The following is a 15,124-nucleotide window of genomic DNA, read 5'->3' as shown; positions in this document are numbered from 1 at the left end:
TCAGTCTAGCCCAGGCTGACCTGGAATTCACTGTGTTGTCTCAAGGTGGCCTCGAACTCACAGTGATGCTTCTCCCTGTGCTTTCCGACTGCTGGGATTAAAGGCACATGCTACCATGCCTGGTAACATTTTCTTCAGTGGTGTAGCCACTGGTAAGCTGCTCATACTCTGGTAAATTGCCCTCCCCCCATGCTCACGCAAGCAACCCTAATTAAGCTCAAAAGGTCAGACACGCACAATACCCCATCAAAGCAGAAGTATGACTAGTTGAGAAGAGGTTCAGCAGGAAGGGGGACAATGGGGGTAAATATGATCAATATACATGTATAAAATTGTCACCCACACTAAAACTGCTGCTATGGTCTTGCTTCAGGTCACCACTGAATTAAGGTAGCAGTAATATCTAGTTGAAGTTCTGACACTAGGTCTGTATTTCCTCCCCAATGACACTTAAGTAAATTATCCACTTCATTGCAGTTATTCATTTATATTTATGTGTGTATTTGTTTGGGAAGTTTCTTCCAGGCTGGTCTTGAACTCATAGCAATCCTCCTACCTCAGCCCCCTGAGTGATGGGATGGAAGGTGTGCACCACCACTCCCAGCTTATTAGGTTATTTTTAAACATTAATGTTATTTATAAACCAAAGACAAAAATAAAATCTGTCTGGAAGAAAGGAAGCCTAAGTATGTTGTTTTTAAAATTGTACTACACCTTATTATATACATAAAGTATATAAATCTTAAGTGTATATGGGTCAAATAATTCTTGTATTTATACAACCCACAATTCCCAAGACAAAGAAAGCTCTTTCAGTTAAAAGTCCCACCAAATGTAACCTTGCTTTTTTGATTCTAGCATCATAAAAGTGTGACAGTTGTGGTTCTCTGAACTTTTGTATAAGCATAAACACTTCATACAGCATGAATCCTTTGGGTCTGAATTATTACATTCAACATCACAATACAAAATGTACCCAAAATGACTATTAGAGCAAAACATTATTTTTCATTGTTGCATGTATATATGTGTAATTTACTTATTTACTCTTAAAAGTCATTTTGTGTTTTTTAGCTCTTAGATATTATGAATAAAAGCAATGAAAGCATTAAAAAATATTTTTAGGTGCGGTCCTGGCTGGTAAGGGGATTGGTATGTTTGGGGTCTATGTGGTCCCAGTGGAAGGTAACGAGACTCAAGGACAGAAACCACTCCTCCTGCACTTCCGCCAAGGCCCAGCTTCCGTGGCAAGTCTGACAATCTGTGCCAGGACGAAGAAGTCAGACACTGAGGATACTCAACACTTACCAAAGCAGAAATCCAGAGCCTCCTAAGAGCTTAACACTGAAAACACACCTACCATGGCTCAGGGAATTTTGCGGAAGAGGTGGTGGAAAGACTGTTGAGCCACAGAACAGGAGGGCATACCCAGAGGCAGTCTCCCTTAACAATCCCCCACCTGCAATGACTGCTGCTCTCACAATGTATAAACCACCACCCCATGGGAAATAACACAACCCCACTGAGGTGGGCCCATAGCGGATTGGGGGAAGGAAGGAGGGAAATACCAACACATGATGTGTCTATACAAAGCATATTCATATTCATATACATATACATACATACATACATACATACATATATATATATATATATATATATACAGTTTTTATTTATTTGAGAAATAGAAAGAGGCAGAAAGAGAGAGAGAGACAGAGAGAGAGAGACAGAGAGGAGAATATGGGCATGCCAGGGCTTCCAGCCACTGCAGTCGAACTCCAGATGCATGCACCACTTTGTGTATCTGGCTTACGCGGGTCTTGGGGAACAGAACTTTGGCTCTGCAGGCAAGTGCCTTAACTGCCAAGCTATCTCTCCAGCCCATAAAGCAAATTCTTAAATAAAAAAATAAAAATAAATAAAATAAATATTTTTAAAACATTTTATTCATTTATTTGGGAGAGAATGAGAGAGAGAACAAGAGGAAGATAGAAAAAGAATGGGTACAGCAGGGCCTCTGGCCACTGCAAATGAACTCCAGATACATGTGCCACCTTGTGCATCTGGCTTCATGTGGGTACTGGAGAATTGCACTTGAGTCCTTAACAGACGAGTGCCTTAACTGCTGAGCGATCTCTCCAGCCTAAAGGAAGCATTTTATTCCTGTCTGCTGAAGATATGCACTTATTGTTCATGAGTAGAATTCCTATGTAATCACATTATATATTATTCATACAATACAGATATATATATATGTGTGTGTGTGTGTGTATGTATGTATGTATGTATGTATATAAAAAATAGGTAGCTTAGAGACTCTTAAGAGATATTAATGTTTGAGAGTGGGCTTCTACTTTTCCTGCTTGTCTGTCTACCTGTCTTAGGGTGTTATTATGTAGTCATGGATGCTTTTAACTTGTCTTGTACTCATGACCTTCTTGCCTCAGCCTTCTGAATGATACTTTTCCTTTTATGTTGTTGGTTTGAATTTGTATCTAACTTATGTATACCATGATATACACATACATACACACACATCTGAATATTTGGTTTGTAGAATAAATGAACACAGGAGACCACTGGGCAAGGAGATTAAGGTCCATTTTTGCTTTATTTTCTTTTTTTGTATCTCTCTGTATTAAAAAAGGTAATAAAGGGCTGGAGAGACTAGCAGTTAAGGTGCATGCTGGTGAGCCCAAGGACTCAGTTTCAATTCTCCAGAACCCATGTAAACCAGATGCACAAGGTAATGCATATGCACAAGCTAACTCATGCGTACAAGGTGGCATATGTATCTGGAGTTCAACTGCAGTGGCTAGAATCCCTGGCATGCCAATTCTCTCTCTCTCTCTCTCTCTCTCATAAAAAAGCTAATAAATATTCAAGGCAGAAAAGAAGAAAATCTCTTGAGCCATTCTCTCTTCTCATATTAAATCAAACAATTACTTGTAAACTTGCAAATAGCAGAAGCTTTTTGCTAATTTTTCTCCTTACCACCATGATTTCTTCCTATTCTATTCTATATAGATGGACATAGGTTTTTTTTTTTTCCTTCCATGTATTCCAGGTCACAGTCTGGAGGAATATTTATGATGTGCTATAGTCTTTAACCTTTTGGTTACCTTTCCTCCTCTCTCCTACTACTCCTTCCTGGTGAATTCTTACTTTCAATTTTCTATTGTGTTTTCTACTCCTATCTACTCAACTCTCTTTGTACTTTAATTTCTTCTTTGTGTCCCTATAGTACTTTACCAATTACTGAACTATTGCATATATTACACTGTAGCCAAGTATGCTACATATAACAATGAAAGTCAATTAGAACATACTCATTAGTTGTCTCTAAAATTAACATATTTGCTTCAATCACTGTTCCAGTAGACATGCAAAAGATTACTGACCTAAGAAATGAAGTTATAATCATATTGATGATTACATGCAGTAAAATTATTAAATAATGTAAACAATGAGGTTATAATTTAAAACATTGAAAAATTTACAAAATAAGTACCTAAAAGTTGGCCAAATTAAAAAAAAAATTAGTAGCTATAATATTAGAGTTTTTTTTTTTTTTGAGGTAGTGTTTCACTCTAGTCCAGGCTGACCTGGTATTCACTATAAAGTCTCAGGCTGGCCATGAAGTCAGCGATCTTTCTACCTCTGCCTCCGAGTGCTGGGATTAAAGGCGTGTGCCACCATGCCTAGCCAAATAGTAGTTCATATATGATGAAATTCTAAATAAGCTACAATCTTGCAGCCCAAGAATGTGCTGTTTGTCTTGTCAAGTTTTTTTTAAAATATTTTTTGTCATATTTATTTCTTTATTTGAGAGTGACAGAGAGAGAGGGAAAGAAAGAGACAGATAGAAAGGGAATGGGTGTGCCAGGGCTTCCAGCCACTGCAAACGAACTCCAGATGCGTGCGCCCCCTTGTGCATCTGGCTAACGTGGGTCCTGGGGAATCGAGCCTCGAACTCGGGTCCTTCAGCTTCACAGGCAAGCGCTTAACCACTAAGCCATCTCTCCAGTCCTCTTGTCAAGTTTTTAACATATCACTTGGTATCTTTACCTGGTGATCAAACTACTTGCTTATAGAAACTTGGGTTCTATTCTTTATAATATTCTATTCTTTATAATAGAGTTGTATTATTTCTTTAGTATTTGTTAAAGATTAGTGAAACAACTGGTAAATTATTCTTTTGACAGTTGTACAAAGATTTCTGGACACTAACAGTATCAGAAAAATTTTAAAGAGCATGAAGCTAGGAACATACTTAGTTATTGTCTAGGTTCTGTGCATTTCATAAATCCTTAAAGTTAGGATTTTATATTTTTATATAATGAGTTAATAAATTGCTAACAGATATTTCTGCTTAACAAGGGAAAAGTACGATATAATCCTTAGTAAACTAAAAAGAAGTTAAGAGATTTCTTAACTGCCATAATGAGACTTCTCAAGTTCTTGAACATGGGCAGAAGATTTATGCAGACAACCAATTTAAAACCAGGCATTACCTATATGCCACACTGACAATGGCAGTCAGGGTAAATGTAAGCTATAAAAACTCAAGAGCAATAATATCTTATTGTTTTAATTAAGAAGAATTGTTTTCAAAGCAAAGCAAACAACAACAACAGCAACAAAACCTTAAGAACAGAGCTGGTTGTGGTGATGCACGCCTTTAATCCCAGCACTCAGGAGGCAAAGGGAGGATTGCTGTGAGTCTGAGGCCAGCCTGGGATTACAGAGTGAGTTCCAGGTCAGCCTCTCTAGAGTGAGACCTTATTTCAAAAAATCACACTCCCACCCCCACAAAAACCCAACTAAACAAAAAGAAAACCCTTAAAAACAGGACCAAACTCAAGATGCCATTTTTGCCCTTTCAAATTCTTGAGTCCTTGTTATCTAGGATCAGTACCGCAACACAGCAATGCCACATCATAGAAGTCCTTACAAATTTTTGACTTGCCAAGCAATACATGAGTTCATGTGAAATATATCATAAAAAAGTCTTCCCATAAAACCTAATGAGCTTCTCTTCCTATGCATAGCTTGACCACAGCACAGCCACAGGGACAGCTAGGGGACGGGGGACGAATGAGTACGAAGGCCAGGGTAAGATTTTAGAATGGAGGGATGATCTTTTTCTGTAAAGTTCATGACAATAAATAATTTAGGCTGTGTGTGCCACGTAGTTTCTATTACAACTACTGAACTCTGTCATAGCGAACAAGCAGACACTGATATATTCCACATAAATAACTTCCAAGTAAAGTTTTTGGGTAATTACTGAAAAAATATATATTGATTGTTCTTAGTGAAAAATGATAAATGCTATTTACATGTTTATATATTGAAGAGAACCACAGATTGTGATTTGGGAAGAAGTGAGATACTGACATAGTATCAGCAAGTCCCAGTTTTTTTTTGTAGTCAGTCTATACTTGTAGATCTTGCTTTCATGTGTGTGTGCGCGCGTGCATACATGTTCATGTGGGCGTATACACATGTGCATGTGTGTATGTGTGTGTGAAGGCCAGAAGACAACTTCAGGTGGTATCTTAGGAAAAACTTCCATTCTTTTTCGGACAGGGGCTCTCCATTTCCCTGTAGTGCTGCGAATACAGGTCCATGCAAACACACGTGGCATTTTTGCACTTTTTAAAAAATATTTTATTGATTTATTTGAGAGAGAGAGAAAGAGGGAGGGAGGGAGAGAATGGGCACGGCAGGGCCTCCAGCCACTGTAAATGAGCTCCAGATGCGTGTGCCCGCTTGTGCATCTGGCTTATGTGGGTCGTGGAGAGTCGAACTGGGATCCTTTGGCTTTGCAGGCAAAGGCCGTAACCGCTAAGCCATCTCTCCAGCCCATCACATGGCATTTTTACATGGGTACTCAGGTCCTTATGTTTACAAGTCTAGCACTTTACCCAGTAACCTATGTTCCCAACACCAGATTGTGCTTTATTCTTTTAAAAAATATTTAATTATTTGAGAGAGAGAGAGGGAGAGAGGAAGAGGCAGATATATAGAGAGAATGGGTGTGTCAGAGCCTCTAGCCACTGCAAGGAACAAACCTAGATGCATGCAACACTTTGTGCATCTGGCTTTACATGGATACTGGGGAATCAAACCTGGGTTCTTAGGCTTTGCAGGCAAGCACCTTAATCACTAAGCCATCTCTCCAGCCCTGTGCTTTCTTTAAATGAAGATGCCTCTTCTTGTTTTCTAGTCTCTCCTATGACTTGAAGATACTCTAAAATTTATCATTGGAGTTACTATCTTGTTATTTTTATTTAAAACTGATTTCATAGATTGGTTCACTCAGTCAACATTTTTGGACCAATTATCCGAGTACTCTCAGTTCCTGGTTTCAAAAATGACTATATTACTTGTTGACCAACTCATGTGCACAGCAGCTGAACATAATGCACAGAAGACTATTGTCAATACTGAAAGAAAATAGAGAAAGAGGCAGGAGGGTCTAAAGGACAAATCAATTTCTTGTAGTTGGGACTTTAAGGGGATACTGATCAAGGAAAGCTTCACGAAGGTGGGAATATTTGAGCTTAGCTTGTAAAGGTGGCCAGGCATTAGAAAGATGGTTTGGGAGGGTGCCTGTGGCTTAATACTCACAGAGTTCTGGTGGCTCTTTGAGACTAATAACAAAATATTAAATGTACTAAGGCCTGACTGCTCTCCTCTGTGTTCTCACGGGACCTCTCTGTTGTGGTTGTGTTCTAAAGATGCAGAATACTACAACAGAGGGAGGGCATGTCTAATATACAGGCATAGCCATTATGGGGTTTGCCTGAGCTAAGAGAAACTTGAGGAAGAAACTCGATCAGTTTTAATCAAATGAGATGGTACGTGATCAATATACTGAAGAGAAGAGTGTTCTAAGGGACACATATAAACTATAATGGGGAACAATAAGGAAAACGGGGTAGTGAAGAATATTAATACCACATAGCTTAATCCAGTGAAATAAAGATTTTTATCTCTCATTAAGTACTCAGTGCCTTTCTAAAATAATGGAGCCAAACTTTTCTTAAGAAGTTATTGTGGTGCTGGAGGGATGGCTTAGCAGTTAAGGCATTTGCCTGCAAAGCCAACAGACCTAGGTTCAATTCCCCAGGACCCACGTAAGCCAGATGCACAAGGTGGCACATGCATCTGGAGTTCGTTTGCAGTGGCTGGAGGCCCTGACACACCCATTCTCTCTCTGTTTCTTTCTCTCAGTCTCAAATAAAAAATAATAAAATAAAGAAGTTATTGTAGCTGAGGAAGTAAACTGGGATATGCTATTAAAGTAATTAAATATATTTCCTTCCATCAGTCCATCCACCCATCCATGAATGCATGTAAGGGTTTAATTATTTTAATAATTCACTTTTAGAAAGATTCAGGCTGCTAGGAACTTTTCACAAATTACAGTATTCTTGGAACATAATAAGATATGATAGTTGAGGATCAATGTATTCAGAGGGACTTAGGAGAGAAAAATCTGCTGTCATTATATAAGTGAACAATCATAAACATGAAAATCGACAGTTACTGATCATCCAGATGAACCATTCCCAGCATAATCACACCTGGTAACAACAGACGCTGATCAGTTTGAGGTCACAACAAAATAAATAGGCAGGAAAAAGGATGGGAATGGCAAGAAACACCATACTATCATTAGCATAATGAATAATTTTTAAAAACTACTTTATTTATTTATGGCGTGAGAGAGGATGGGTCCACCCAGGCCTCCATCTGCTGCAAACAAACCCCAAATGCATGTGGCCATCTTCTGTATCTGGCTTACATGGGTACTGGGGAATCAAACCAGGATCTTTAGGCTTTGCAAGCAATTGCCTTAATGGCTGAACCATCTCTTTAGCACCAAGAATATATTTTTCTTTTGAGACCATGTTTTACAGGTTGGCCTTAGTAGTTAAGGATGGGCTTGAACTGATGACCCTCCTGCTGCCACCTCCTAAGTACTGAAACTATGGGTGTGCACCATGACATTTGACTATGTAATGGATAGTGATACCTGGGAAATAAAGAGTCTGACTAGAACAAATGTTTTATTATTTGCATCAGTGAGATAGATTTGTCTCAACATCTATCTGGAAATTCAGAAAAACAAATAACTCATGCGCAAAGTCCTGATGACAACACATCCTGAAAATGTCAGATGGCTATTTCTGCAAATGCTTCTGGTGTGAATTATTAAACAGCAACTTAGCTGTATTAAAAATATCCCTGGACATCACTTTTCAGTAGCTGCTAAGGAATAATAGCTTCTTATTTCAATCACCTAACCTCCTGTGTCATTCCTTTATAAATGAGTTTGCTGGTGGTACTTGAGTTATTTTTGCAAATGTAGTTCCTGTGATCTCTCTAAGATAAAGTGGACAGCATTCTGTGAAAATACTGAACTGAAGGACTGAGGGAGCCATATTCTTCCCTGCTTGTCATCCTTTAAACCATGGGTGATTTCTAACCATACAAATGGTTCTGAAATACGATTCAGTTAATAATGCTTTTAAAACTAAAGTTGTTCTTTAAAACAAACACGAAAACCTCAAACCAAAATTCTTCCAAACATTTCTCATATGGAAAAAAGCCTTTGATTAGTTTTATTATATAGAAGGCTCTGTTTCTGGTTTTATGTGCACTATGTTATACCACAGGAGCAGAGCTAAGCAAGCCTTTGAGGGTAATGAACCTTCCCCAGGTTCAGAGAAATACATATGTTGCTACTAAAGAAGATGAATAGAAAATTTAAATAATGTTAGAGCAAGATCTACTTTCATTTAAGCATATACCCCACTAAAGTGGTTATTTCTTAAAAAAAAGAAATCTTACCTGCTACTGAATTTGGCCGAGGCATGAGATACAAAGGAATAGACTGTACTGATTGTGACAAAACTGTTTCCAAATTCCTCTCTGGGATCTTATTCAGACTGTACGTGGAAGCAGTCATGTTTTCATCTACTCGATAAAGACAGGAGTCCATGCTGGATTTTTGAGACTGCCACGGCTTTAGGTGTCCTCCAGGTCCTAATTCTTTACTTTCTCCAATGTATTTTGTGTGCTCCATGTTTTCAGAATAGCTTGTCAGTGTAGCTGAGGGGAAAAAAAAAGAAGTAAAATAAATTTTTTTAAAAAAATCAAAAGAAGAAATGTTTATGACTTAAATTTCATGACTACATGAGAATATTAGTTATACATACATACATACATACATATACATATACATACAGACATATGTATATATATATATATATATAGCTCGGGCTGACCTGGAATTCACTATGCAGTCTCAGGGTAGCCTCCAACTCATAGTGCCTCTCAAGTGCTGGGATTAAAGGTGTGCGCCACCATGCCCAGCTTAGTAATATTTTAAAAAGTTACGATGATGATCTCCCCTCTAGGAGTGTACATTACTGAAACTACTATGCAATCACATAATATAAATTTAATAATTCTACTTAGAAGAACTAAGCAAATTCATACATCACTGCCAAAGGAACTAGAACTAGGCTTGTTGGTGGTACATATTTTTTAGAATTGTCACAATGGTATTTATATAGTTTCATGGATTGCTGGAGAGGTCCAAAATTACCCAACCCCCACCCCATCTCAATATTCATTTTATCCTTTTCTTTCACCCATTTAATGTTATTTCCTTGCACTATGTATGTACATATGTATGCGTGACAGATCAGAATAAAATAAACAGCATCTAAATAGAATTTAGTATATTAAAATGAACATAATGAAATAAGGAAGCCTTACTTGTACAGTTCCTCTCTACAGTTCTAATTCTTTTGTTTCTTTTTTCTTGTGTTTGTGTGTGTGTGTGTGTGTGTGTGTACCTGTCAGTACATGTGAGCTACAGCACATGTGTGAAGGTCAGAGGAAACTTCTGGGTTGGTCTCAGCCTTCACACCTCATTTAAGGCAGGGTTTTTTCCTCTCTCTAAACTTTTGCTCTGCTGTTATTGTCTGTTTTGTTTGCTGTGAATTTCTGGAAAAGTTTTCTCTATCTCCTATCTCAAAGCTAGGTGCTGGGTTACAAAAGCCAACCAAGCTACTGGCTTTTTAAGTAGGGTCTAGGAATAGAACCTGGGTACTCAAGCTTGATATGTGAGTGCTTTATCCACTGAGCCAACTCCCCAGCCCAATATATTCCTTTTCTTTGTCAGTGCGGGGAATCAAACCTAGGGCTCACATAGGTTAGGCAAGCACTCTGGCACTGAGCTATATCCACAGTCCCAATTCTAACTTTTTATACAACACTTCTAGACAGGTGCTAAAAACAATGACTTTGAACAAATCAAAAACTGAAAAGGTTGGGCATGGTGGCACATGCATTTAATCCCAGCATTCATGAATGTTGCATTCAGGTTCGCATTGCTGGCAGAAAATACCTGACCAAAAGCAGCTTGTGAGAAAAAAAGGTTTATTTTGGCTTACAGACTCAAGGGGAAGCTCCATGATGGCAGGGGAAAATGATGGCATGAGCAGAAGGTGGACATCACCCCTGGCCAACATAAGGTAGACAATAGCAACAGGAGGGTGTGCCAAACACTGGCAAGGGGAAACTGGCTATAACACCCAAATGCCTGCCCCCAACAATACACTGCCTCCAGGAGGTGTTAATTCCCAAATCTCCATGAGCTGGGAACCTAGCCTTCAGAACACCTGTTTATGGGGGCACCTAAGTCAAACCACCATAAGGAGGATTGCTGTTTTAATTAGTGAGCAGGACGTGGTGCATATGTCTGTAACCCCGTAGGAGGGTCACTGTGAGGTTCCGGCTGCCTTGAAAGCACATAGTGAGTTCCAGGCCAGCCTGGGCTAGTGCCCGACCCTACCTCAAAAATCAAATAAATACATAAAGATTTAAAACCTTCAACTCTGAATTGTGTGTGTGCGTGAGTGTGATGTGTGGCATGTGCATGCAGGGATACGCGCACTGCAGGGTCTCTTGCTGCTGAGAACAACTGCCACATGTTTGTGCCACATTTTGTATCTGGCTTTAGGTGAATGACTGAGAAATCAAACTTGGGCTGGCAGACTTTGCAAGCAAGTACCTTTAACTGCTAAACCATCTCTCTAGCACCTCTTCTAGAATTTTGTTTAGTCTTACCAATAATTACACATGAATAGGAACACGTGAAATGAAAGGGTGAAACTAAAATCTACATTAAGTTTTTATAGAAATAATCATAATAGAATAAAAGATGTTATCCCAGGAGAACTTTTATAGTTAACTCATTTTCTTTTCCTATAATTTAAATGTACCTACTTCCAAAAAAAGAAAAAAAAAACCCAGAAGGTAATTTCTGCAATCCTACTTAAGGAAGTTTTCTTCATTCAAATTTAAATGGAATTTGCATTTTTATGTACAAGGGAAGAAGACAGATTAAGAAGGAAAACATGTATTTTTCCTTAAAAAAAAACAAACAAACTGACTTTTTATTAGCAAGAAAAGAGAACAGGAGGGCTGGAGAGATGGCTTAACAGTTAAGGTACTTTCCTATAAAGCCAAAGGACCCAGGTTCGACTCCCCAAGGCCTACATAAGCCAGACTGCACAAGGTGGCACATGCATCTGGAGTTCGTGTGCAGTGGCTGGAGGCCCTGGCGCACCCATATTCATTCTCTCTCTCCCTACCTACCTGCCTATTTCTGACTCTCTCTCTCTCTCAAATAAATAGAAACACTTTTTTTTTTTTTTTAAAAACAGCAGGATATGGAAAAAGCAACTAATGAGGAAAGGTGGAGAATTCAAATCTCAGAAGTGAAGGAGAGAACTGGGTACAGTGGTGCATGTCTAAAACTTAGCACTTGGGAGGTGAAGGAAGAGGGTTCACAAGTTCAGGGTCAGTTTGGGTTGCAGAGTGAAACCCTATCAAAAGAAACCATGCTGCACTACACCACACCACACCACACCACACCATACCACACTACACCCCACAACACAATGCAATAAAGGAAGTGTTCTGGGGCCTCACAGGAGAAAGAATATTAGAAATACCATAGCACATCTTTGGAAACCTATAGTTTAGATGTTAAATTCTCAAACTTGTCACACATTTTTCTGCCTAGTGACTAACTAAAGACTGTAAGAAGGAGACAACCTGTACTTGCTGTGGGAGGCAGCCTCCAACAGGAAAGCAGAGAATTGTGCGCTTGTATCCTGGCCAACTTTGTAAGCAAGGCTAACTCAAGACATATAGAAACCAAGGGTAAAGTAGGTAGTGGTAATTTTGGAAAAGAATAGAAATTGCTGGTGTAACTCAGAAACTTTTTCAAATGACCCAAGGAAATGAGGAACAAATGAAAACAAGGGACTGAAAAGTTAACTCATGGACCTAACAGCAATAGCAATAGTTTTGATAACTGGTAAAGTAGTAACACTCCAGAAAAAGCTCAGTTATGTACTAAGCCGTTTTCCTTTTACTACCAAATAATAAGCTTTAATAATAGTAATCACAATAAATTTATATTTAATGCTTCTTTGTGGTTTTGGGGATTGGACCCGATGAGTCACGCGTGCTAAGCACATGTTCTATCACTGAACTACCCCCCAGTCTACTTTACTACTTCACTGCTATTTGGACACGAACATAACACCCTGAACAGGACTGGCATATATACTGTCCTCATTACACACACGAGTAAGCAAAGCTTGATGAAACTGGGCACCCTGCCACTATGACTGGAGAGTAAACCGTCTTTCACGAATCTAACTGTTCTGCAATCTTAACACTTACTAATATTGTAATAATTCTTTTGTATATATACTTTGCCTCCTTCACTAGACTTATACTTATGGCAAGTGGAAACTGTACTTTTAGGTGTTTCATATTAAAATTAAAAATTTTAGCACCGACTCTATAATTCCACATGATAAAAGAAAAAACAAATGAGCATGCAGGCTGTAGCCCATTGCTGTCTACAAAAAGCCCAGAGGAATAATAAGTGAGTATTCGTAATCTCTGGCCGAGCAGCTCTTTTACTTCTGGAGAAGGCTACAAATGATAATGAAAGAAAGTAGAGAAAAATAAATGCCCGATGTGCACTCCTGTGGGTTGGAGGACTCAGTGTCCTTCATTGCTCTTCTGCCTTATTTCCTTTGGTCAGGGTCTCTCACTTGAGCCTGGAGCTCTCCTATGGCTAAATTGGTTGATCAGCAAGCCCCAACAATTCTCCCTTGTCTGCTCTCCTCAGTAATGGAGTTACAGATATGCATAGTACAGACAGGCTTAAAAAAAATTACTTGAGAAACAGAGAGGTGGGTGTTGGCGGAGGCAGAGAATGGGCACGACAGGGCCTTAAGCTACTGCAGATGAGCTCCAGGCGCATGTGCCACCTTGTGCATCTGGCTAACGTGGGTTCTGGGGAATCGAACATGGGTCCTTTGGCTTTGTAGGCAAATGCCTTAACCACGAAGCCATCACTCCAGCCTCCTCCTGGCTTTGGATATGTATGTGGGGATTGAACTCAGGTCCTCATGCTTACACAGGAATCTTCCTCACTGAACCATCCCTGCAGTCCCTACAGCAGATCTGAGCACTGTGCTTATTTTTTTTAAAGTCAGTCTTTAAACTAGGTAATATAAATCATCCAACTCTGTTATTCCTTTTCAAAAATCTATTTTGGTTCTTCTAATTCCATATGAAGACTTCCACTAGACGGTCAATTTTTAGTGTTGGGGTTGCAATGAATACACAGATGAGGTTGAAAAGTATTTGGTTGTTGATTTTGAAACAGAATTTCATGTGTAGCCCAGGCTAGCCTCAAACTCCATATGTACCTGAGGGTGCCCTTGAAGTTTGAGTCCTCCTGCCTCCAACTCTCAATTGCTGGGGTCACAGGCATATCCAACCATGCCTGGTGTTTATGCAGTGCTAGGAGTCTGATCCAGGGCTTCATGCATGCTAGGCAAGCACTCTCAGCTGAACTGCATCTATAGCCCTGAAAAGCATTTTCTTGGGGGCCAGATACTAAATATTTTGGGCTTTGTGGGCCAACTAGCAAAATCCAGACTGTTACATAGGTGGTATTTACATAATAATTTAAAATATAACCATTTAAAGATTATAAAAAAAAATTCTTAGCCAGCAAGAGATAAGCTAACAAGTGGTTGGTCAAACTTGGACTGTCATGATTTACATGATAAAACAGATCAATCTGGAAGGAAGTTACATTTTAACAATATGGAGTATTAAGATCCCTGGATATGGTATTTTTCACTCTTTCTTGCATCCATCTACTGAGAAACAGATATACAAAATGTACCACAAAATGTATCTTTATGTTTTCCCCTAGATTTAATCACTCCCAAACAGAAAATGAACAGTAGGAAAACAGTCCCAGGTATCAAAATTCTGAGACTGTCTTCATTTTCTTTCTTTGATGTTGACACCATTCATACATATCCTGTTTGGTGAAATATTAGGTCAAATATTTTGCACATTTTAAAACTGTTTCAGATAAAACTGTGAAATTATAATTAGAACCATAGGTTTTGGAGTAATATAGACCTGAACTTCAGGCTTGGATCTGTGTGTGTGTGTGGGGGGGGGAAAATGCATGTGTGTATGCATGCTCCTACATGTGGATGCAGGCACACATGTATATGTGTGCACAGTGTGTGGAGGCCAAAGATTGACATTAGGTATCTTCTTTAACTGCTCTCCACTTTATTTTCTGTGGCAGGGCCCCTCACTTAAGCCAGAGCTTGCTGACTCAGCTAGCTAGCCAGCTTGCCTGGGGGAATCCCCCATATCCACTCCTCCCCCAAGTGCTGGGATTTCAGGCAGTTAGAAGCCGGCCACCATGCCCACTTGGCATTTACATGTGTGTGGGGGATGTGAGCTTCAGTCTTCACACTTGTGTGGCAAGTGCATTACCATGTCCCCAGCCCTTTAATCTTAGCTTTGATCTATAAGACCTAGAATTATTTTGTGTCTGTTCCTAAACCTAAGAAAAAATTCAATCTTTATTCTAGTAAGCAATATAGTTATTTTACAGCTAAACTGGGCTGCTCTAAGCTGGTCTCCATAGATGTTTAGAAATCTGGTATTGACTACTGACCATGATAAGGGCAAC

General features: G+C 39.2%; 1 protein-coding gene across 3 annotated transcripts in view; it reads right to left on the bottom strand.

Annotated features, from left to right (window-relative positions):
- Positions 1-15,124, bottom strand: part of Tanc2 (tetratricopeptide repeat, ankyrin repeat and coiled-coil containing 2) — a 382,841-nt gene that overhangs the window by 146,267 nt on the left and 221,450 nt on the right. For all 3 annotated transcript variants that reach the window (XM_045158789.1, XM_045158790.1, XM_045158791.1), the window contains one exon: positions 8,866-9,126. In XM_045158789.1, coding sequence (XP_045014724.1) covers positions 8,866-9,126 — 261 coding nt within the window. The remainder of the gene's footprint in view (positions 1-8,865; positions 9,127-15,124) is intronic.

Source organism: Jaculus jaculus, chromosome 9 (genome assembly GCF_020740685.1).
Source record: "Jaculus jaculus isolate mJacJac1 chromosome 9, mJacJac1.mat.Y.cur, whole genome shotgun sequence".
Classification (NCBI taxonomy): domain Eukaryota; kingdom Metazoa; phylum Chordata; class Mammalia; order Rodentia; family Dipodidae; genus Jaculus; species Jaculus jaculus.
The sequence above is the reverse complement of the archived record's forward strand: the minus strand, read 5'-3'. Positions and strand labels throughout refer to the sequence as shown.